Source organism: Schistocerca gregaria, chromosome 1 (genome assembly GCF_023897955.1).
Source record: "Schistocerca gregaria isolate iqSchGreg1 chromosome 1, iqSchGreg1.2, whole genome shotgun sequence".
Taxonomy (NCBI): domain Eukaryota; kingdom Metazoa; phylum Arthropoda; class Insecta; order Orthoptera; family Acrididae; genus Schistocerca; species Schistocerca gregaria.
In genome coordinates, this window is record NC_064920.1 from 730,291,029 (window position 1) to 730,316,705 (window position 25,677).

The 25,677-nt window shown below is 39.1% G+C and overlaps 1 protein-coding gene across 1 annotated transcript in view; it reads left to right on the top strand.

The window, feature by feature from the left end:
* The window catches only part of LOC126267044 (protein SDA1 homolog), a 173,678-nt gene that overhangs the window by 100,289 nt on the left and 47,712 nt on the right, over nucleotides 1-25,677 (top strand). The window contains exons 14-18 of the mRNA XM_049971869.1: nucleotides 14,828-15,002; nucleotides 18,733-18,840; nucleotides 18,925-19,131; nucleotides 19,292-19,446; nucleotides 23,767-23,851. Of these exons, the coding sequence (XP_049827826.1) occupies nucleotides 14,828-15,002; nucleotides 18,733-18,840; nucleotides 18,925-19,131; nucleotides 19,292-19,446; nucleotides 23,767-23,851 (730 nt within the window). The remainder of the gene's footprint in view (nucleotides 1-14,827; nucleotides 15,003-18,732; nucleotides 18,841-18,924; nucleotides 19,132-19,291; nucleotides 19,447-23,766; nucleotides 23,852-25,677) is intronic.

Here is a 25,677-nt window from a genome sequence, read left to right on the forward strand (position 1 = left end):
TTTTCCATTAACTTAGCCTTATACATGGTAGGTTAAACTTCATCTCGTGGAACATTTCTTTACACCCAGAGTAAAATATCTGCTTTCGTTTACTACATTGATGGAGCTTTATGCATCACAATGGAGTTGTACAGCATTTTGTCCATTACTGTTGTCGGATTTCAACGAATGTTTTGTAGCAGAATGTTATCTTCCCAGCTGGTGAACATGTTCTTGGAAGACATTGTTATTTCAAATCTTGTATTCAGATGTACTACAATTCATTAATACAATGTCAAAATGCTTGTTCACAATACCTGACAACTACAGAACAATTCAATGCCAGAAAATACGACTTTGCTATGAGAGCTGACAAATGTTGATGCATCTAATGCGTGACACCACATGGTACTGTTTACTCAATGTGTGGCAACAGGGGCCCATTACCAGCCAAATCACTGGCAATGTGGTAGGGAAAGCCGGCTGGCCATTGGTGTTAGGTGGGCAACAGCGTCACACCCTCCTCCAATCAGCCAAACGTCAAAAGTTGCAACTAATTTTAAATGCACTATAAACAGTATACATCAGTGCCCTGTGGCAATTTCACAAAGCTCAGCAAAGAACTGAATAACATCAGTCATCAGTACTGAGAATGTTTTTGGGACCATCAGTAATGCTTCATCAATATTTCTAGTATTGACAATACCTCAATAATCACCTGCTTTATGGATGTCTATGTTGTGTTTATCTGTACATTATAATTCTATGTACTTTTCTATGTGGCATATAATTTGTACCTGCAGATAGGTTAATGAAACTAAAATAAAACCTGTATAATTTTAGCTTCAGGAGGCAGCAGCTGTCAAAGGTGTATTTACAACCACAATGTAAAAGTTTTGTCTCAATGCTTTATTAACTGGATTCTATGAAACTGTTGTGTTAGAATGAATTTGTGGAAGACAGATTGAATTACTTAAAATTATGCTCTAATTTGATGCAATATTAGGAGGCAGGATTCTTATTTTACATAAAATGAATTATAATTTCACAGTGGAAATTTGGTTTAAAATGCTACATTAACCTATTTTGCAATAACTCTCTAAGGTGATTATTTGAATATTAGAACACTACTGCAACACATTTCCCCAAATTAGAAGAGTAAAAAACTTCAACATAAGTTATAATTCTTTAATGTGACATAACCTGTAAATCTGATTATAGCAATGCAAAACACTGGATAATTGTCATTGCAAGTCAGTTAAAAATAAAAAATAAAATATCTGAAATTGCAATTTTTGTTACACATGTTAATACAACAAATATCATTCATTTAATGCCTCTCTGTTTGTGAACTATTACTAGTAACTGAATACAGGATGTCAGTTCACCAAACTATCAGTATGTCAATTGTACAGCTTAGCGTCACTATACTATGATACAGTAAAATACGGTACATAGTCCTATCTTCACAGAGGTCTGAGAAATGTATGAATCGTTGACTGTTTCTTTTGTTCTAATTTTAATATTGTATTGTTTATCTTAGCTAATACATTCATCACTTCTTTGTTGACTTAATGCTTAACTGTGTCCATTGCTTAAGTAGATTTTGATATTGTATGATGGGGCAAAGGTTCTGGTTCATCCTCTTCTCCGCTTTCTTCTTCTTTCTATGCCATCTGTTCCTTCAAGACTTCATCAGTTGTCTTGGACTGACAGCTGGTAACACCATCATCACATCTGCTTGTGTCTGTGTATGTGCGGATGGATATGTGTGTGTGTGTGTGTGTGTGCGAGTGTACACCTGTCCTTTTTCCCCCTAAAGGAAGTCTTTCCGCTCCCGGGATTGGAATGACTCCTTACCCTCTCCCTTAAAACCCACATCCTTTCGTCTTTCCCTCTTTCCTGAAGAAGCAACTGTCGGTTGCATAAGCACAAGATATACATTTTATTATATACACCTGAAAGAGCGACTAACATACAACTTTTCCACATAGTCACCAAACACACTGAGGCACCTATCATAGCGGTGGACAAGATTTGAAATACAGCGCTGTGTTGCAAGCCAGTTGTTCATCTTGGGAAACCAGGGGAAGTTGCTTGGTGCGAGATCGGGGCTGTAGGGTGGATGAGGGAAAATTTCCCATTTGAATGAATTAATGAGTTCTTTAGTGCGGTTTGTCATGTGAGGTTGGGCATTGTCATGCAAAAGCAAGATTTTGGACGTCAGATTTCCTCGGCATTTCTTTTGAACTGCTCTTCTAAAGCTGTGCAAAGTTTGACAGTACTGGGTAAAATTTATGGTTGCTCCACGTTCGAGAAAATCAATTAGGAGCACGCTTTGCCTATCCCAGAACTCTGTCGCTATCAACTTCCTTTCTGACAAGGTTCGCAAACATTTTCTTGGTTTTTGGGACTTTGTGTGCCTCCACTACATGGACTGTAATTTTGTCTCACAATTAACGTGTTTCACCCACGTCTTGTCACCGGTTATGATTCGATCTAGTGAAGAATCACCATGTTTGTGGTAGGCCTCCAGAAATGTCAACGTTGCCCCTATTCACTGTTCTTTATGGTGCTCTGTAAGCATTTTGGGCACCCATCGTGCACAAAATTTGTGGTAGCCTAGCTTTTTAGTTACTGTTTCAAACAATAAAGTCCATGAAACTTGTGGAAAAGAAAGCAAAAGCTCCGTTATTGAGAAGTGACGGTTTTCACAAATCGTCTCATCAACTTTAGTGGCAAGATCGTCAATCACAATACTCGGGCGTCCACTCTTCTCTTCATCATGAATGTTGGTTCGGCCATTTTTAAAGGAAATGCACCATTTCCGGATGGAACATTCACTCATTATGTTGTTTCCGTACACTTCGCACAGTTCACGATAAATTTCTGTAGGTTTTAGGTTTCTTGCCAACAAAAAACGTATCACAGACTGCACCTCACAACTGGCGGGATTTTCAATTGCAGCTCACATTTCAAATTCGAATATTGAAAAACCAAATGCGTGGAGACGTTCCCATTGTCACAGATGGATGCCGACTGAGCTGCTGAGCATGCACATACCAAAAATATACGTGATCGGCGCATGCCTAGCAACGAGACGGAAACATTTCCGTACTTTCTGGATAGCCCTTGTATTATACTGCAAAAATATTATACATTTGTGTGCATATTTGTATATGATATGGCGTAGTATAGTGTATAAGCACTTCCACGGCATTGAATGTTATTGCACTTAGGATATTCAGTCTATACAGAATTCACTAATGGACACAATGATGAAAGTGTTAGTGTGTTTATTATTTGCTTCTAAATTTTCATTGAAGTGGGAGGATGGCTGCAGTACATTGATTTCTACTAACATGTATTGTTTATAGTATCTGTTAATAAAGTGTGAACATATTTGTGTAATTATTGGTGCATTTTTAGCATTTGCAAAGAAAACTGCCTTAGTCACTAAGACAAGTGGCAGGCAAACCATTCAGCACTGAAATACGCACCCATTCCACGACCAGATGTAATAAAGTTGAATACCAGTTCTTCAAAAACTGCTAACGGGGTGTTCTCCATTAAAAGTGAGGATGTACTGAAAATGGGTATACTTAACAATGATTTAAACTGAGTAGTTCACACACAGATTCAAAAGCAGAAACAAATGCACATGAGGCCTGCAGGACACTATGCAATGAAACAAGCTTTTGTTTTATATGAAACTAAAACAAAAAAGGAATCAGTTACTCCACAAAATGTAATGGATCAATGCAAAAGTAAAGCATAGTATGAGCAGCATATTCATAATGTAGTCCAGAGAGTGCAAGACACACAAGAAGTCATAATCAGGAACACATTGTGATAAACCCACTTTGTGTCACGTCATATGATTTTTAGATTCTGGCATGTGCTATGGTGCAATTATTTCGATGTGATAATGGCCACATAATCAAAACTGCAATATTTGGTTTTACAAAGAAATAACCTTACAGTCAAAAGGCAACCATGGTGATTACAAAATTTTACATGACTGTGAATGTGGGCTATGAGAAGCTAATCTGAATTTTAGATTTCTTGAATAAATTACTCTGCAAAGTCAGAAAGAACCTTTCGGTTTCCAGACACGCACTTTACTACTGGGCTCTGAGGTCGATCCATAAATTATAAATGAAGAACATTGTCATCTAAATTGCATATTTTGATTGAAAATAAGTGTTTTCGTACCATATTTTCTTATACCAAAGTTCAGTGCCAGACATTAAATTAAATTTCATATTACATTGGAATGTTCTGGTTGGAATACAAGAAATGAGGGTAGATACTCACCATATACTTGAGAGATTGACAGGCACAGGCACTAGACTGAAAACATAGCTGAGATCTAAGGTCCTTCTTCCATAACATGGGTCTTGCACTGCTTATTTTTTGGTGTTCTGTGTTTTCACTCTCCCAGAACTCTCAAATGGCAAAAGTTTCAGTGGTCAGACATCCATTTTGGAAGTCCTAGTCTCAACTGCATTAAATGCATGTTAAAACACCTTGTTTTCATGTTGTCCCTCCCTGCTTAGGGCATTCAAATTTGTTGGTATTGTTACTGTTTGTCCACTGCAACTTGTGCCACTGAGAGTTGTTTAGATTAGGTTGGATTTGATTTACTTTCATTCCAATTGATCAATAATGAGGAGGTCCTCCAGGATGTGGAACATGTCAGAAAACCAATAATACATGACAAATATTTACAACTGAAACAAACAAGCTAATGTACCTTCCACAGGTCCCAAGTGGAATGATCGTCATTTTTTTTATTGAACACTATGTGAAAGAATCATTTTACAAACAATAATACACTGAATTTACAATAAAAAAGTTATTTTGTTGATGAGGTAATAAATGTAATAGAACTACAACAATACTTTTTTTTTTACAATGAACACATTATTGCACACACACACACACACACACACACACACACACACACACATACATTTACAATTAACACAGTACTGCACTGAAATGGTGCAGAACTTAGAAGGAGTTGGCCACCAGTAAATCTGTGAGGCTTCTCTTAAACTGAATTTCATTGGTTGTTAAGCTTTTTATGGCTGCTGGCAAGTTATTGAAAATGTGTGTTCCTGAACAATGCACATGTTTTTGTACAAGAGTAAGTGACTTTAAGTCCCTGTGAAAATTATTCTTATTTCTAGTATTGATTCCATGAGTGGTGCTGTTGGTTTAAAAAAGTGATATATTTTTAATGACAAATTTCAGTAAGGAATAAACATATTGGGAAGCAGTAGTTAGTATCCCTAGTTCCCTAAACAGGCCTCTGCAGGATGTTCTTGAGTTCACACCACATATAACTCTTATTGCACGTTTTTGTGCGTGGAAAACTTTAGCTTGGCTTGATGAATTACCCCAAAAAAATAATCCCATATGACATTATGGAATGAAAGTAGGCATAGTATGCCAGCTTTTTCATTTTTATATCCCCTATGTCTGACACAATTCGCATTGCAAATAGAGATTTGTTAAGACGCTTCAGTAGTTCTGTGGTGTGGTCCTCCCAGTTCAATTTATTATAAAGCTGTAATCCCAAGAATTTAACACTGTCCACTTCTTCTATCTGCTTGTCATCTTGTATTAGGAATATACTTGTGGGACACCCCTTACAAGTTCTGAACTGCATGTAGTGTGTCTTTTCAAAGTTTAGTGACAAAGAATTGGCTAGGAACCAGCGATTAATGTCCACAAATATTTTATTAGCTGATCTTTCTAAGACTACACTTGATTTGCTATTTATTGCAATGTTTGTATCATAGGCAAACAACACGAACTTGGCATCTGATAATGTTACTGATGAAAGGTCATTGATATACACAAGAAAAAGTAGGGGCCCTAAAATGGAACCTTGTGGGACCCCATATGTAATTAGTTCCCAGTTGGATGATGCCTGATAGCTTTATACATGCCTCTTTCCTAATAACACCCTTTGTTTCCTGCCAGAGAGAGGAGATTTGAACCATTTTGGAGCATTTCCTGTTACACTATAATATTCTAATTTACTTAAAAGGATATTGTGATTTACACAGTCAAATGCCTTTGACAGATCACAAAATATACCAGTTGCCTGCAATTTTTGTGTAATGAATTAAGTACATTTTCACTGTAAGTGTAGATAGCCTTCTCAATATCAGAACCCTTTAGAAATCTGAACTGCAACTTTAACAGTATGTTATTTGAGATAAGGTGGTTATAAAGCTAATTGTACATTACTTTTTCTAAAATTTTTGAGAATGCTGGCAAAAGTGTAATTGGATGGAAATTTGATGCTTTCTTTATCTCCCTTCGTAAACAGTGGCTTAACTTCAGCATATTGTGGGAGTTGTGAAAGCACAGAACAGCAGCACTCTTAGTGGCCTGGCAGCGAACTTTGAATATGAGGAAATGTGTCATGAAGATCGGTATTTTTAATCAAAATGCGCAATTTAGGTGAGAATATTTTTCATTTATATTTTACCGGTGGACCTCGTACCACAGTAGTGAAGTGTGTGTATGGAAATATAAACGTTCTTATGACCTTGCTAAGTAATTAATTCAAGAAACCTCAATCAAAAACTAAGATTAACTACTCATAACTGTGATTCACAGTCAGGTAAAATTTTGTAAATGGCATCATGGTTGCCTTTTGACTTTACATACTACGTGGGAAAATGCAGTAATGAGGGATATACTAAAGAGAGTTTGCCCGTGTCCCTTGGTGGAGGGGGAGAGATCACTTTGAAGTACAAGCAGTTTTTCTGAGAGGATTTTTTTTTTCACTGCTCTTATATCTTGTTAAATTAAATACTTAATCTTATCAGCTCTTTTAGATTTTAGGTAGACAGTAATGGGAAATTGGTAGTGTCTTCATGTTTGTAGCGAACATTCAAACTAATTGATGGTCATAGTAATGCAATGCTGGTATAATTTTTTGGGAAGACTAGAGTAGCCATTGTGATTTGGGTTTTCTATGACAAATCTTAAATACAAAGATTCCAAGACTTACCAAGCGGGAAAGCGCCGGCAGACAGGCACATGAACAAAACACACAAACACACACACAGAATTACGAGCTTTCGCAACTGGCAGTTGCTTCGTCAGGAAAGAGGGAAGGAGAGGGAAAAATGAAAGGATGTGGGTTTTAAGGGAGAGGGTAAGGAGTCATTCCAATCCCGGGAGCGGAAAGAAGTACAGAGGCAAAGAAGTTGTTGAAAGACAGGTGAGGTATGAGCGGCGGCAACTTGAAATTAGCGGAGGTTGAGGCCTGGCGGATATCGAGAAGAGAGGATATACTGAAGGGCGAGTTCCCATCTCCGGAGTTCGCATAGGTTGGTGTTGGTGGGAAGTATCCAGATAACTCAGACGGTGTAACACTGTGCCAAGATGTGCTGGCCGTGCATCAAGGCATGTTTAGCCACAGGGTGATCCTCATTACCAACAAACACTGTCTGCCTGTGTCCATTCATGCGAATGGACAGTTTGTTGCTGGTCATTCCCACATGTGGCTCTCCCTTTGATCGTGTACACCTTCCGGGTTACAGGACTGGAGTAGGTGGTGGTGGGAGGGTGCATAGGACAGGTTTTACACCGGGGGCGGTTACAAGGGTAGGAGCCAGAGCGTAGGGAAGGTGGTTTGGGGATTTCATAGGGATGAACCAAGAGGTTACGAAGGTTAGGTGGACGGCGGAAAGACACTCTTGGTGGAGTGGGGAGTATTTCATGAAGGATGGATCTCATTTCGGGGCAGGATTTTAGGAAGTCGTATCCCTGCTGGAGAGCCACATTCAAGGTCTGATCCAGTCCCGGGAAGTATTCTGTCACAAGTGGGGCACTTTTGGGGTTCTTCTGTGAGAGGTTCTGGGTTTGAGGGGATGAGGAAGTGGCTCTGGTTATCTGCTTCTGACCCAGGTTGGGAGGGTAGTTGCGGGATGCGAAAGCTGTTTTCAGGTTGTTGGTGTAATGGTCGAGGGATTCAGGACTGGAGCAGATTCGTTTGCCATGAAGGCCTAGGCTGTAGGGAAGGGACCGTTTGATATGTAATGGGTGGCAGCTGTCATAATGGAGGTACTGTTGCTTGTTGGTGGGTTTGATGTGGACGGATGTGTGCAGCTGGCCATTGGACAGATGGAGGTCAACGTCTAGGAAAGTGGCATGGGATTTGGAGTAGGATCAGATGAATCTGATGGAACCAAAGGAGTTGAGGTTGGAGAGGAAATTCTGGAGTTGTTCTTCACTGTGAGTCCAGATCATGAAGATGTCATCAATAAATCTGTACCAAACTTTGGGTTGGCAGGCTTGGGTAACCAAGAAGGCTTCCTCTAAGCGACCCATAAATAGGTTGGCATACGAGGGGGCCATCCTGGTACCCATGGCTGTTCCCTTTAATTGTTGGTATGTCTGGCCTTCAAAAGTGAAGAAGTTGTGGGTCAGGATAAAGCTGGCTAGGGTGACGAGGAAAGAGGTTTTAGGTAGGGTGGCAGGTGATCGGCGTGAAAGGAAGTGCTCCATTGCAGCGAGGCCCTGGACGTGCGGGATATTCGTGTATACGGAAGTGGCATCAATGGTTACAAGGATGGTTTCCGGGGGTAACAGACTGGGTACGGATTCCAGGCGTTCGGGAAAGTGGTTGGTGTCTTTGATGAAGGATGGCAGACTGCATGTAATGGGTTGAAGGTGTTGATCTATGTAGGCAGAGATACGTTCTGTGGGGGCTTGGTAACCAGCTACAATGAGGCGGCCAGGATGTTTGGGTTTGTGAATTTTAGGAAGTAGGTAGAAGGTAGGAGGGCGAGGTGTCGGTGGGGTGAGGAGTTTGATGGAGTCAGGTGAAAGGTTTTGTAGGTGGCCTAAGGTTCTGAGGATTCCTTGAATCTCCGCCTGGACATCAGGAATGGGATTACCTTGGCAAACTTTGTATGTAGAGTTGTCTGAAAGCTGACGCAGTCCCTCAGCCACATACTCCCGACGATCAAGTACCACGGTCGTGGAACCCTTGTCAGCCGGAAGAATGATGATGGATCGGTCAGCTTTCAGATCACGGATAGCCTGGGATTCGGCTGTGGTGATGTTGTGAGTAGGATTAAGGTTTTTCAAGAAAGATTGAGAGGCAAGGCTGGAAGTGAGAAATTCCTGACTTATATCCACTCAAAACAACGCCTACCAGAATAAGAGAGAGCTAAACAAATGTTAATTCATTTTGTGATAAGTAGAAATGATCTGGCAGCAAATATATACTTCTGGTCAAGTGCATGCGTAATTGATATCAAAAGAAGCATGAATGAAAAAAGAATAGTAAAGAATAATGTTACATTGCAACCACTAAACTATATTATTATACAGCTGTTTGGGGGGGGGGGGGGGGGGTAGATTTACTTATGGTAAAAAGCAGTGAATTCTTTGTGTTAGTAGAGGAGCTAACTAATACAAAACATAAGCAGGTGGTGTCAGGGAGGGGAGTGTGGTTGATGGCTAAGAAGAAGAGGCTGCACAAGACTGGGATAGGAATATAGCAGTGGCGAGTAATCCTGGCACAGGAATAAGTGTTGGTATTTTGAGGTGAAGTTTTGAGTGGGAGTGGGGGGATACAGGGAGATAGAACAGGGGAAAATGTGACTTTAGTTTAAAGGGACAGAACAGGGGAAAATATGACTTCAGTTTAAACGGACCAAGTGGGAGGTTGGGGATGGGGATGGAGGTGAGTGTGTGACAGGGACTGGAGGAGATTAAAACCAGAAAGATAAAGGGTTTGAAGGATGATAACTGCCCAAAAGAGGGTACTTTTGATGGTGGCTATCAAAATTGACCATATCAAAAGAAGGGTACCATTAATTGTGGGTTGACCTGGTATGAACAGATGTTTTTATGGAACTAACAGGGATGTGGTCATCATCCACAAAGATGGTACGCAAGGTTAAGGGGGACTAAATGAAGCCTATAGGAGGAACATGTTGAGGTTGTGGAGGAATGAGGATAGTGTACTGACCCTGTATCCAGTCCGTGACAGTATCACGAGTGAATCTGAATGAGACCAGAGGTTCTTGAGTGGCTAGGAAGGTTTTGTGTAATGTAGAGGCCCTTAAACAGGTTGCCTTATGAGGTGTCATATGAATGCCCATAATAGTACTGCAGTTATGTTTATATATCCTCGACCTGACTAAGTAGTAGTTGTGGATAATGTTGTATTGGATTAGGTGTTTAAGGAATGAGTGAGGTGGTGCACTTGGTGTTTGCAGGGTATTTCCAGAGATACTTTAATTGCAACAACCTCCACAACAGTGATAGGTTTTTTTAAAAGGATTATGTTTGCTGAATTGACTGTTTTCCACTTTGTTTTGACTTGTTATACTACATTTCAGCTTAATAGCCATTCTCAAGTAAATCAATACATATTAGAAAACACAGAATACAAACCACAAATTAACCATTGCTTATAGTCACTGCAATAAAATCAGATTAAAAACAGAGTAAAAAGAGCACTTACATTTTGGATTACAGTGACATAATTTCATGGCCAGTCTGTGGTTGGCCTCATATACAATAAAGTAAAATAAAAATTAAACAGTATGTAAGTGCAGGTAAAAACAACAAGTATGTAATAGTTTAAAATGTCATATAATAAAATGGTTTACCACATTATTAGGCTTGAGAGCTGTAGCCATGATATTTTGTTCAGTACAAAAAATAATGCACAACTAACTTGTTTACTATTGTGTGCACAGAACTACGTGCAGACACATAACATGGCAAACAACTTGTATGGACATGTGCACTCTATGTGTGATCTATGTTATCCAAGATATTATAACATGAATGTTAGGAAGGCAAGGAAAGAAGGATTATTTTCTCTTTATTGTGCATACAAGGATCGTAAAGGATACTATCAAAATATAAGTTATTCCAATAACACTCTGGTATGTAACAGTACAGTTTACGATCATAAAATGAAGTAATATAATGTACAGATCCCAATCATTATTCTTAAAGACAGAGTTAAATATTGTAAATGCTTTTTTTATTCTGTTTGTAATCTGATTTTCTTGTAGTGAATAACCAGTGGTTATTTTGTACTTCCTGGCATGTGTAGTTGCTTGAGAATGGCTGCAAAGCTGAAATAGTGTAGCATGCAAAATAAAAGTAAAATGAGACTGAAAAACAGCTTGTGTGGGAAACTTCTCTCTTTCAAGGGAGAAGTAGTGCTTGACAATGACAAAATCATGTGCAAGGATGATGATGTTGTAAACAGAGGTGTTGCAGACAATGACAAGCAGGGATCTGTGTAGTAATGGGGTGAGATGCTTGAGAAATGGTTTGTGTCCTTGGTATGTGGACAGTGGATTGGAGGTGTCACTTGCCCAGCTTTTACAAAGGCAATCATCACATAATGCATTAACTACAATGTTCTTACAGCTCTGTCCTGAATTATAACACTCTTTACATATATTCTTTTGATGCTATACAATATTACAGATATTCTTGTGCTGAGGGGAGTACCTGTGTATGTCCTTCATTTGCCTTCATAACCATGCACTTCAAATACAGGTACATGGTCAGTTGACTGGATTTCACCACACCCACATTCGGGACTTTCGATAGGTCCAACTTGTTCATCAGTTGTTTGCATCTACCTACACTTGTTTGAAATGTTTCAAAGTTTTCCACAGTTTCCTGGAGAGGTTGAATCTGTTGATCTACTTGTTGGGGCCGTCCACCAAATTATGGTTCTTATTACGTTCTTATGTCCACTTACAGCCAACGATTCTTTCCACATTACCTTCGAGTCAAAGCCTTTCAGTTCTTTCTCAATTTTCGATAAATGTGTCTTGAATTTAAGTCTGTTTGTAGGTACTATGTCATGGTATATAGGGAGCTCCGGGTTGTCTTGGATTTTTCTGTATGCTCTTCTAGCTAACTGGATCACCTAATTTGAGGGGGCTCTATTTTTGCCAGGGCAAGGAGCTAGGTACATGGGGTGTCCCTGAGTGTTCCAGAAATTATCCACATTGCCACCATCAGTGACACATCCTCTTTAACTGTGTGTGCGCTCCTCATCCAGACTGGCAAACAGTATTCAGTCACACTGAAGTCCTCGATGTGCTTGTTCTACAACCCCAGGTCCTTCCAGCCAGTTTCGATTGGACAACATAACAGATCACTTGGAGTAATAGGTGTTCAGGACTTACAGGTATGCTTTCAATATTTTGCTGAGGTCATTTCGTTTGACAAGCGATGGTCAGGTCCTCAGCATATGCAGTTGGTGTCTGGCATGTCAGCAATATATAGATTAAAAAGAAATGGTGCTAGTGCCAAATCCTGTAGCAGGCCATTATTCAGAATGACACTGTTCTGTTAACATGTATTTGAGTAACTTATAAGTCTGTAAATAGGCTGATGTAAGAGCTAAAAGGACAAGGGCAGTTTTAATCTTGTTTTGGAAACCTTTCTCAGTATAGATTGTGAGGGACAGCACTTAATTGCAAGTTTCTTCCTGCTTTGGTATGCAGAAAGGTTGACCTTGATGTATGGCGTTAATCTAGTCAGTAAAATTCTTTCAAATAGTTCATAAGTAGGTACATAGCAGGGGCATCAGTCTGAATTTATTAACGTTATTTCTAGTTACTCCAGGTTTCAGAATTGCTATGACTCCTGCTTCTTTCCAGATCTTTGGGAGTGTGCCCAGTCTAATCAGGGCAAAATTTGGCCAACCTCTTCCTTCCTAAAATTCCCAGTCCCGTCAAGAGTTCTGGTAATGTCTCATCAGATCAGGCTGCTTTTCCTGTCTTCATTACCTTCAAGGCCAGGGTAATCTCTTCCCAGTTCCTTAGGAATTCTGGTAGGATGTCATAAGTTCAGGCAACTTTTCCTGTCTCCATTAGCTTCAAGGCCTACGTAATCTCTCGTCTTTCCATTTCATTCACATATCCACATTGGCTGGATTTTTAAGTAATGTTCAAGTTTCTGAAAATCTCTTTCTTTTCAGGTTTCTTTGGTTGCATTTTGGAGATATGTTTCAGGGCAGTCACAATATCACATGGACTAGAAGCAAGAGATGACCTGTAAGGTGCCTTGGCACTGCCTGATTTCTGCCGTAGGCCCCAGCTCTTCCTGTTGGAATGGGTAACATCTAGACTTTCTGTTGCCTCCTTCCATCTGCTCTTGCATTCTTTGTTCATAGTATTGACCAGTTGTTCTGCAGTCTCATCATCTCTGCCCATCTTAAATTGCACTATTAGTGCTTCACACCCTGTCATCCAGCAGGGAGTGTATTCCTTCCTCAACCCATGAGGAATATCTTTTAGGGCCATTTTATGTATCAGGTTTGTGAATATTTTGTAGTTCTTTGGTTATGTATTGTATTCTCGATGTAGGATTGACATTTATTCCAGTCAGCTTTCCTCCAGTTTTAGCATGGGATTGGGGTGCTTTTTATGGTTAAGATTGATAGTCCAACCTCTACAATTACCAGGAAGTGCTATCTCCATGGGAACACCTTAAGTACACCTATTGTAGAATGCATGAGTGTGCCTGTTGCTTTGCATATGAAAAAGTGACATCAGGTGTTGACATTGTGTTTTACGCCTTTGATTTGAAGGTCGTTGTGTACTTGGTGTCAAACAGGAGATGTAGGTCCTGATTTTGTGCCCCGTCATTCAGTCCAATGGCTGCAGCTGTGGACCTCAACTGGACCTGTCTGGAGTGTTGAGACTTAAAATAACTGGTGTTTATGTGCTGGATGGTTAGCCTTGGTTCAAATATCTATGGGCCATTTTTGTGATGGAGGTGTATAGACTCTATAAAGCATCAGCTCTCCCAGTTTTATATCTATTGCATGTCCTGCTAGTGTCATATTTGTGTCTAAATTCCCTAGTTCATTTTTCACCTAGTGACCATACCATGTTTGTCATGGCCAGTGTAGCCAAATTTAGTAAATCCTGGTAGTTTGAGTTGAATGATTGTATCATCAGTCAGTTAATCTCTTCAAGAATATAATGCTTACTCATTCTCTGGTTAAATTTTATTCAGATGTTTCTCCCTTTACCCTATATGTTGAAGTGATGTACATTCAGTCTCATCATGTTAAAATAACTTGTTTGCTCTATTTGCCTTTTTATGGATTGGGAGATGTTAGTGTGTCTGATCACAGTAGTAGTGTAGTTGTGTTGACTTTTTGTAACTGTGCCATATTATAGTGTTGCCCGGGGTATGCCCCCTAGGGGTTGTATACAGGCTTTTGTTACCAAGAGGTGAAATTCCTCCCATGCGAGCATGGTAACCAGCAATAGTTGAGTGTTTAGAATGGGCAAGATGAAATATGATTATAGTAGATGGCTCTTCAGTGCAGTCTTCTGTTCAAGTCATTATGACTAAAAACAAACATAAAAACTTTAAAAATATTTTTGGCACTAAGAGTGTTGGAAGAAGTATTCTCATTTTACAGCTGCAAAGGTCTAGATGAACTTGTAGGAAATATGTTTACATGTTTAACTTAGTGGGTTTCTATGTGAAGTTGTTTCCATCTCAGATATTTTTCTCAAAATTAAATGAAAAAACTTAGTTCAGAAGTGTGGCTTAAATCCAGGTGTGACAATTATAATAAAGCTTTTCATAACTCCCTTTTATCTTGCTATACTAATTCTAATCTCACTCTAATGCCATGGTAGAGACATTATTTCATACATGTCAGATCTGAGCTACTTTTGTGTCTCTAGTTGTATTGACATTGTTATATTATTTTGTGTTAATAGAAGATAACGTAAGATCTACAAATTTCATATTACATTCCATCCCAGCATTTTTAATGAAACCAGTTTTTTTGCTATAGATTGAATGCAGTCCGTGAAATTTGTGCTCGATGTCCATTGGTGATGAACGAGGATCTGTTGCGTGACTTAGCACAGTATAAACACTATAGAGACCGCAGTGTCATGATGGCTGCTAGATCTCTCATACAGCTATTCCGTGTTTCAATGCCCAAGATGCTTCATAAGAAAGACCGAGTATGTTCATGTCTTCCATCATTTTACTTTGAGAAATAATTGGCAGTGTTTTAAAAAAGTAATTAAGGTGCTATTAGAGTTATTATTCATGTTCTTGTGTTTGAAATGTGAATTTTTAAACTGCTGTTTGTACAGATGGTTTATCAGTCAACAACAGTGATTCATACGGTATATGCTTGTGTGGAGTAAGAGAATTATGTGTGAGTGTGTTGCACAGTCATACCTTGTACTTAAGTTTGTAGATTGTGAATGTGTGTGAAGCATTGCACAGGCCAACGGTTGTTTTTGTGCTGATTTCATAAATTCATGATGCTCTGAATTCAAATATAGCATTAGTTTTTGCCTAAGAGCTCAAATTCCTGAGATAAAACACTTTAGTGAAATATACATTACGCTATCTTAGGTTAAATATACCAATCAAATAAAAAACTACATGAAATTTTTATTGTTATGTTATACAAATAGTATTATAAGAAAAATAAAGGAACAAATCATCAGTGAAACTAATAACGTATTGTACAGTTCAGAAGCTTCTTATCCGTGACATTCTTGAACGTGTTTGGGACTGCCCCTTTTTAAACATCACCTGTAATCTGCCATCTTGTCTGGATCTCATACTTCTTGGTAGTTGTCCTGTATAGTTTTAATACTGTGGTAACATTTTAAACATTGTTCCCCACTGGAGTGTCTCAAATTTTCAGGAAAACAATCTAAGTGGCTATGTAGATAGTGTACCTTAATACTCAGGTTCCACCCAAGTGGTTTGAAACTGTTAAGCATCTTGTTGACCCGTTCAACATAATTTTCAGCTTCATGTTTGCCCAAAAATTCCCAGCAAATGAATTCCATGCTTTCATGCAGTCTCATTCATTGAATTTACGAATGCAACCACAATGTCACCAATGTGGTAGGTGCGACAAGCAATCACACTACATGAATCAAAACTCTCCAACCCAACAGCAGCAGGAGCACTACTATGAGTTCTTACAACACTAACAATAAACCAGCCATTACCAGGAGTGAAAGTACCATTATTAACAATACTGAAATTAAAATTGCAGCCAGCAAAGAGACAAGGCCCATTAAGAATAGAAGTAGATGCAACTCCTGTCAGTTGTTTTTTGACACCCACTCCTGTAACACTCGTCATTTCTATGTTTATAATTAGCTTGAAGTATTAGTGCACTGAAGCGCATGTTGACAGTGCAGTGCGGTATGGCACAGTAGCTCCATTCGGTGCAGTTGCCATCTGCAACAGCCATGTAAATCAGTTCCCCGTAGGGGTTCCCTTGTATAGCACACAGTTCCTAATCTAACTGCAAACATTGCATTATCTCTTCTGCCTTCACCGTGTTTACGCCCAAGGAGCCCTGTAAAATGAAGGCCACCTCTAGAATCACACTTGTGAGTCTTCATGGGAGCCGTGCTAATCATGCAGCTCTGTGTCGTGCATGCATAATCTAGCCACACGGAGTGCTCGTGCTGCTGCCGCTGGGTTGGAGACTTTTGATTTACCTAATGCGACTGCTTATCGCGCCTATAACATTGGTGACGTTGCACATAAAGGTTTTTCGAGGTCTTATTACTAATCTGATAAGGCCATGACTCAATGAGCTCATAGCAGACACAGGGTAGGGAGTAGGGAAGGTGGATTTATTTGGTTTAATGGCTGTAAATGTTGTCACCAATGTGATACACGCAATAAGCAATCACATTACGTGAATCAAATCTCTCCAACCTAGCAGTGGCAGGAGCACTACTATGAGCTCTTACAACAGTAACAATAAATCAACTGTTACCATGACTGAAGGTATCATTATTAACAATTTTGAAATTAAAATAACGAGCAACAAGATCTCAAGAATAGAAGGAGATGCAACGCCTTTGAATTTATTTTTTTCAACACTCAATCAAACTTTATGGATGAACAGTAGTTCAAAAGCCAAAATTTGTTATCTGCATGCCTGTAAATAGGATGTAAAAAAAGGTATAGCCAAACTTTCAGCAAACATTCCTCACACATAGAGAAATAAAATGTGTTATACGGACATTGGTCCTGAAACCTTTATTTCCAAGTTAGGACTTATTTTCTACTTCGTAGTAATGACATTAACCACACAGAAACAGACTGTAACAGCATTAGATGAAATGTTTCCATACATGTTCAAATATGCTCTTGGTTACATTTGGTTATAATGAACAAAAAGTTGTACCTTTTATGTTCACTGCCAAGGACTGTTGTTCCAGTATAACACAAATAATGTTGATGTGTGACTCACTTCACTGCTTGTGTTGGTGTGCAACTAACCTCGTTCATCAAGGACTCAGTTTCTGGTACAGTGCAGTAAAAGTGTACTCTAATGTCGATTTGGCAGATGGTAATGGCTGTGGCACTCAGTGTCCATATCGGGAGATGTTTACAGAATGACAGTGTCCTGATGGGAGGATATTTAAAGCAGTTGTTCTTCATCTTAAGGATCTTGGGATGTTTGAGCCTATTACTCGCAACTGAGGGAGAGCTAGACGGATGAGGATACCTCAGCTGAAGGAAGAACTACTTTTGTGCAGTTGATGATAACCCTAGTGTCAACACAAGACAATTAGCTGCAACATGTAATATTGAAGACATGAGTGTCTGGAGAGTGCTACTTGAGAACATTGTGTGTCCATACCATGTGCAGCATGTGCAGGCACTATTAGCAGCTGATTCTCCTGCACGGGTACACTTCTGCAAGTAGGTAATTCAACAATGTGTCGAACTTCAACCCTGAGGATGTGTTTCATACATTGCTGATACCCATGATCAGTTTGTTGAAGAAACTGAGCTCTAACTTGGAAATAAAGTGTTTCTGAACCCAAGTCCATATGACTATTTTCTTCCCCTACATATGAGGAATGTTTCCTGAAAGTTTGGCAATACATTTTTGTTGCACCCTATACTGGCCTATATGCCAGTCATGAGCCATCTGTGAGTGGTTACCTGCCCTAAATTTCTCAAGGTATTTTCCTCTTCAATTTCTGGATGAAGGTCTTTTTAGTTTCTGCCATTGCCATATCTTCTCCAACGTCTGAAAACAGGAAAAGAGATGTGCATTCAGTTGGTTGTATTATGATTTTCAAGAAGTGTATTGTACTTCCTTTTACTTCATTTGCTCATTTTTCAACTTTGTGACATTTCTGTAAGGGCATGTAACATTTCTGCCCCTCCCCCCTCTTTTCATCATCAGCAATTTTACTATTAGTGTTAATTGCCTTATATTTATGGTGGTATGTTTCAGTGTCATTTACTTTGTTGATTTGTATAAAAATGCCATGAAAAGGAAATACTTACACAAACATATTGTCATCTTCAAAGGCTATTAGTAACTTGCCTTTTTTTCAGTTTCTTTATAATATTAGCACTTTCATTAATCTGAACATAGGTATTTCATTAAGATTATGAGTGTATGTGTCCTTTTTAGCAAATGTGTTGTACTGCTCCTTTTAATGTAGTCTGTTAGTTTCTAAGGCAAACAAATTGAGGAAAGGCAACCTTTCATATGTAGTTAATCAGTCAGCTATATATAAGTTGTTGCCTTCCCATGTTTTGTTTATTGTTTCCTTTTTGTGCATTGTGTTATTGTAACAAATTTTTTATATACCAGATCATTTATCTTCCAGAACTTTCCTGCTATAATGAATTATTTATTTTGTATAACAATTTGCATGTCTAAGTAAACCACTTTTTCAGGGACGCCCAACTGAAGCTTCAATTGAGTTAAAGGTAAAGCAGTACGGTGAAGTAGACGCAAAAGATTATGTGCCAGGTGCAGAAGTTCTTGCAAAAAAACAATCACAGGTATGACAATTTTGCCTTGAGACAAAACCTTTTAAATTAAATTTTCACCGTTTTTGGCTTTATTGGAATGTTTTTGTTCCAAAGGATGCTGATCTCCAAGAAACAGAAACAACTGACAATGAAGATGGTGATTCAAGTGATGGTGAAGGTGGCAGTGACAGTGAGGGTGATGACTCTGATGGTGGTGATGAGGATGACGATGATGATGATGGTTGGGTTGATGTTCACCATTCCTCTGATGAAGAACCTTCTGAAAATAATACAAACTGTGCAGATGAGGATAACAATGAAGTATTATGATTTTTACATGTCTTATTACGTACATTTGCTAAACAGTTGCTATCTTAAATTTCAAATTCTTTTATGTGCCATTGCAATAACATTGTAACAATAACAGATTCATATGTTAGCTTATTTAAACTGAGTCATCAACATAGATTCCTTGTTTTAGGTGGATAAAGTACACTTAGCCAAAGAAATCAGTACAATGAGAATATTAACTGATGAAGACTTCAAGCAGATAGATACTGAGCTCCTGCGGAAGCAAGTCTCTGGACCCTCCAAAAAACGCAAGAGGCCGAATGAAGAGGAAACACCTGCTCAGAAGTATACAAGCATTTGATTTTATTATTTTATGCTGGTTGTTACTTTTTTTATAGAATACTTCTTATTAAAAATAAGTAATTTTAAACTTGTGTGTAAGAGGAAGTACATCGTATCAAGGCTTTTATAAATTCATTGAGTAATGACACAGTTCGGAAATTCTAGTGTTTTTCAATTAATGGTAAAATTCAAGTATGTATTGGGACAGTTCTTAGAGATTTCAAGTTACAGTACTGACAGCAGAGATAATTATTAACTCCAAAGACAGCTAGTGAAATCATTGCAAATATGAATACAAGGATTTTGCTTGCACCCATTGGGAGCTGATGAAAAAACAAGGAAAGACAAACAAAATTGAAGAATTACATTTTCAACTGTTTTCAGAATTTTGTTGCTTTTTGCACACAGGGATCCAGTAATGGAAAGGGCATATTCAGATATACACTGCTTGATAAATGCTAAGGAGCAACTGACACATGCTTCAGAGCAACTGACAATTTCAGTGGACCACCTGACCAATGATAGTAAAAGGAAATGTGTAGGGCGGGACATGTTAACTGCAGTGAAGCCTGTGCTCGAACTGTCTGTATACATTCGACTGTTCAGGCAGTACCATGTTTGATGAAGGTTATTGAAATGATCCATGTGGTATGGCAACATGTCTGCAGGACATGAATGCTAATGATCGTGCACGAGCAGTTGCTGGGCTCTAACCCGATCATAGTATCAATACTGTATCCACAGTAATGGGTGTATCTAAAAGTGTCATTTCATGGTCAAAAAAGGCTGTTGAAGGCGGAAATGCTATTCATAAGCATTCCATTGGTCATAGGCGAATGACCACACTGCAAGAAGATTGATAGTAGCTCTAGTGGTAGAAAGGAACAGACTTTTCACTTGTAGGCAGATCACTGGCGACCTTGCAACCACTACTGGTACATCTGTCTCTTCCACAACCATTTTGTGCTGCTTATATCAGGATGATTTGTATGCCCAAAACCCTGTTAAATGCATCCCACTGAACCAAGCCATGGTCAAGAAAGAGATCGTTGGTCTAGGGGACATGCTGGTTGGCATCAGCAACAGTGGTCCCAGTGGATGTTCTCCGTGGACCTACTTTACTGTGACAAGTACTTCTGGCCACTAGTTAGTGTAGAGAGGGGGGAACACATTACGCACGTCAGAATGTTCATGAATGGTGTCAGTTTGGTGTAGACATTATGGTGTGAGCAGGCTTTATCCACAGTGACCGAAGACTGCTGCATAAAGTCAATAAAATTCATCTGGATTTGAGGCCGCATTGTCTTCTGTAAAATTTCGCCGAAACTTCGGAATTTTACAGAAGACAATGCAGCCTCAAACATAGAAGAATTTTATTCACTGTGACAACGGCTGCAGAAGCCTACGTTTACACTGCTGCATATCTTTGTGTGAGGTACTGTTACACAGCTTTATTACAGGGAGATTATTCCGGATTTTGTTTGTCTGTTTAGGGATATGATAGGTCCTGACATTCTTTTTATGGATGACAGTGGCCACCCTTAAATGACTACTTAGGTGTCAAACACAATGAAAAGTGAAGACATTGCAAATATGGAACGGCCTGCGTACTCCCCAGACCTAAACCATACAGTGTGTCTCCTGGATGTTTGGCAAATGTGTTTCTCAACAAACACCACCAACTTGAACCTTGCAAGAACTGAAAACCGCCTTGAGGGACAAGTGGGACAATTTCCCCCAAGGACTCTTGAACAGTTTGGTAGCTGGCATGAATAACAGGTGCAAAATTTGTATTATTGCCCGAGGAGGACATATTCCTTACTGAGATTCGATATCGACCTTTATGTTGGGAGTCTGACATGTAAAAAACGCTATTTATTTCTGTTATCCTGCTTTCTCATCCGAGCGAGGTGGTGCAGCGGTTAGAACACTGGATTCGCTTTCGGGAGGACGACAGCCATCCTGATTTAGGTTTTCCGTGATTTCCCTAAATCGCTCTAGGCAAATTCCGAGATGGCTCCTTTGAAAGGGCATGGCCGACTTCCTTCCCTGTCCTTCCCTAATCCGATGATCTCGCTGTTTGGTCTCTTCCCCCAAACAACCCAACCCCCCTGCTTTCTGATATGGTGAAATCTGTACATTGTTTTGTTATAAATATCACTCCACCTCTATTGTGTATGTACTATGTTTCATGTCATCCACCGTTACCTGTGATTATTTCTCTCCAACATCATCTTGGTCATTAGCAGTTGTCAAGCAGTGTATATACACAGATTATTCAGAATATAACTATATGCGACTGTCACTTATCACACTCCACTATCACTGACACTATCATTTCATTTCGTATGCCACAGATGAATGAATATAGGAATTCTCATGGATTATATGTAATAAGGAATGAGTTTTGGAGGAAAGCATCCCAGACTGGTATACCACCAGTGTCATTTGTCATTTGGTTTTCAGTTTACAAATAGCTTTTTTTAATTTCTGGTGGTGTTACATAATACAGAAACATTGCTTTTTCATTAATAAGAACTTTATGTTGAGGTTTCAAAATGCCATTGCTTGTAATAAAATTTTGGACTACACTTGCTTAGTGTTCAATAGGTATTTTAACAGTCTGCATTGGATCCTCAATCATTTTCTTTGCAGTTGGTATGGTAATGTTACTGTTATTTACTTTATGCCAGTCAGTGTTACTGGTTCTTTCTTTCCACATTGGGTTTATTGGTACCTCTCATAATATGCGTCATTGTTTAACATTCTTGTTGCTCTTCTAATTTTCCTGGACACTTTATAGCAGTTTCTAGCATGTGGTTTTAATTGAACATTTTGACTATCTGGCTTATTAAGAACTCAAAGTGTAAGGAAAGATTTAGCTGAAATTGGAAAAAAATGTGAAGAAGAGGGCACCTTAACAAAATAATTATTATTTGTGTATACATGCTTCAAATGTGATAAAAAGAACAACATAGAATTACGATGAGGTTGTGTGTTTTATTGTGTAGAGACGAAGTGGCAGGAAAATTCAGATGTAGGTGTTATTCTAACTAGAAAATTAAAAGCAATGTTAGTGATATTGAAGGAATCTGCGGCAACACAGCATAAATATTATTAAAAATAAAAATAAAGTATATTCGAAGGAAATCATCCCAGTCTATGCAGCCACATGCTCACATCTGCAGAGAGTTGCAGAAACTACAAAGAATGCAGAAAATACAATTACAAGATGATAATGGTCTATTTTAAGGTGAAAGCACGAACAAAAGCTAGAGAGACAGCATGCAACTTTGGATATAACACCAGAAATGACAGATCATACGTCAGTAGAATTTGATAGTGGAAAATCCAGGATGCAATGTAACAATATCATGAGAAGGAAAGTTGCTACTCACTATATAACGGAGATGCTGAGTCGCAGATAGGCACAGCAAAAAGATTTTCACACTTAAAGCTGTCAGCGAATGGCCTTTGTCAACAATAGACACACACACACACACACACACACACACACAAAGATTGCAGTCTCAGGCAACTGAAACCACACTGCGAGTAGCAGCACCATTGCATGATAGGAGTGGCGACTGGTTTGGGGAAAGAAGTAGGCTGGGGCAGGGAGGGGGGAGGGATAGTATGGTGAGGATGACAGAGAATGAAATGCTGCAGGTTGGGCGGTGGGCTGAGATTTGGCGGGAGGGGGTAAGTAGTGGAAAAGGAGAAAAATTGAGAGAAAAGCAACACCTCTCACCCGCCCACTGCCCACCGTCCAACCTGCAACACTTCACTGTCTGCCATCCCCACCATACTATCCCTCCCCCTCCTCACACCAGCCTCCTCCTTTCCCCCACCCAGTCGCCGCTCCCATCATGCACTGGTGCTGCTGCTAGCAGCGTGGTTTCAATTGTCTGAGACTGCAGTGTGTGCTTATATGTCAATTGTTGACAAAGGCCATTGGCCAAAAGCTTTAGGTGTGAAAATCTTTTTGTTGTGCCTATCTGCGACTCAACATCCCTATATGGTGAGTGGCAACTTTCCTTCTCATAATATTAGTACAATTTGTTGAGAAGAATAGCATGTTTGTCCTTAGTGCATTACTCCAGAAGAAAAGAAATACATTGTGGACTTGGGGCGAATGAAATAGAAGTAAGAATGGCAATATTTAAGTAAACTGTAGACCTTAATATAAGGACTAGTCTAGAAGTGGCTTTTGTCCAGCAGTGGGTGCAAATATGTGATGCTGATGATAATGACTTGTTTATGTTAGTCATCACATTACATTAATGGCTGCAATGAAATACCATTATATTGTTTCTTTTGCAGGGGAGAACTTGTATCCTTAGGTGACATTGAAAACATCTACAAAAAACGCCGTCATGATAAACAGGCCCGTTTGGAAACTGTTAAGGTAAGATAATGTCATAGTGCAATGATTTGAAAAGTTTCATCTACATTGTTAATGAATAAGCATCTGATATTTAACACCTTAGCATTTGGTAAGTTATTCTATCATATTGTTTTGTTTATTAAATAATAATAATAAATAATAATAATAATAATAAATTGATCCGTTACCTGTGGCCTGGTACCCCCTGTATCGTTAGTGTGAAGAGGAACATATGCTATCTTTTAAGAGTAAATTAAAAGTGAAATCAAGCAATGGAAAATCCAGGATGGAATGTAACAATTGTAACAATGTAATTGTTAAATTAAAAGAGATTTTGTTGTAATGATTAATATAAAGGGTTCTCAGAAACCATCTGAAAGCCTATAAGGGTGTCGAAGGGGAGGGTGGGCTGAGAAATAATTGTTAGGAAAAAATTCAATATGTCGCATCATTTCAGAGTTATTAAGTAATAAAGGTAACCAATCAGGTCATTGCATACGCAAATTGAAGCATCCTGCCAGGGGCAGTGTTGCAGATGTATGCTTCATTTGGTTACCTCAAAACAAACAAGAGAGCTTTACAAAAACTAAACAGTTGACTATAGCAGGGATCAAACATGAGCCAACAGCTCAATAGTCTCATGCGCTCCAATCTACACTGTGAGAACTACTGGCATTACTGGTATCAGCTTGTGTACCAGATTTGTTTCTGTTAGCCATTCGATCATCTTCAGCATTTAGGCAATTGATTATTGTTGGAAGTGTTTGTTAAGCTGCAAATGTTCATGGAAAGAGATACAATAGGATAACAGTGCAGATAGGCTCGACCACACACTTCCACTGCTGTGAACGAAGTAGTACCATGGTGCGTCATCGGTATTCCTTTGATGAGTACGCTGATAAGCATTTAGCTTGTGGCACTACGGGTCAAAATGTATTTGAGACCCACACAATTTACAACACAAGATTTCTGAACCACATTATTTCATGTGCGAATTTGTTTGTAATGCTTGATAGATGATTATGGGAGACCAAAAGTTTTGATGTGAACAGAGTTGACAATGGATGAGAATGCAATGTGCGTATCATTCAGTTTGAAAGAAGACATTCTTGATATGGTTGTTGTAAATCATACTATCAGTTTGAGGGCCATTAGTAATTCAACAGGTGTAAGTACAGTAATGCTATGGTCTTAAATTACATCCATAAACTAAACATGGTAAAATGCATCCGTGTGTGTGTCACTACAGATTCTGCACATTGTAGTATTGGATGATGAAAACCTATGTCCGTACCACCTACAGAAAGTGCAAGATTTAGTGGAGGAACTTAAATCAATGCCTTGAAATTCAGATTTCGAAAGGAGAGTGTTGTGGATAGTTGAGACGTGATCCACCAGAGAAGGCCTATTTAGTTCTAAAAAAAAGTCGCATTTGATGTGACAAAAATAGGCGTGGCAGTCATGTGAAGTTATATCAGCGTAAGTTTGGCGTGAACATTTGGGCAGGTATAGTGGGCAAGTATTTGTTGGGTCCTGTGCTACTGCTTCTTTAAACAGACAGATATCTTTAGCATTCCATGTAAACATCCTTTCATTGTATTTAGAAGATGTTGCTCTGGCGTTACGTCATGCAATGTAGTACCAACATGATGGTGCACTGCCACACTTCACTGTTGCTGTATAGGAACATTTACATGTGTTTTATCCGCAGAGGTGGATTGGCCTGAAGTCTTCCAGTTTCCTGATCAGCCTGTTCACCAGGTCTGTTCGGGCATGTAAAGATCTGTCTATGTGTCTCCAGTAGACACTTGTCTTACAGCATTGCAATGCATGCATTCAGGTTGGAG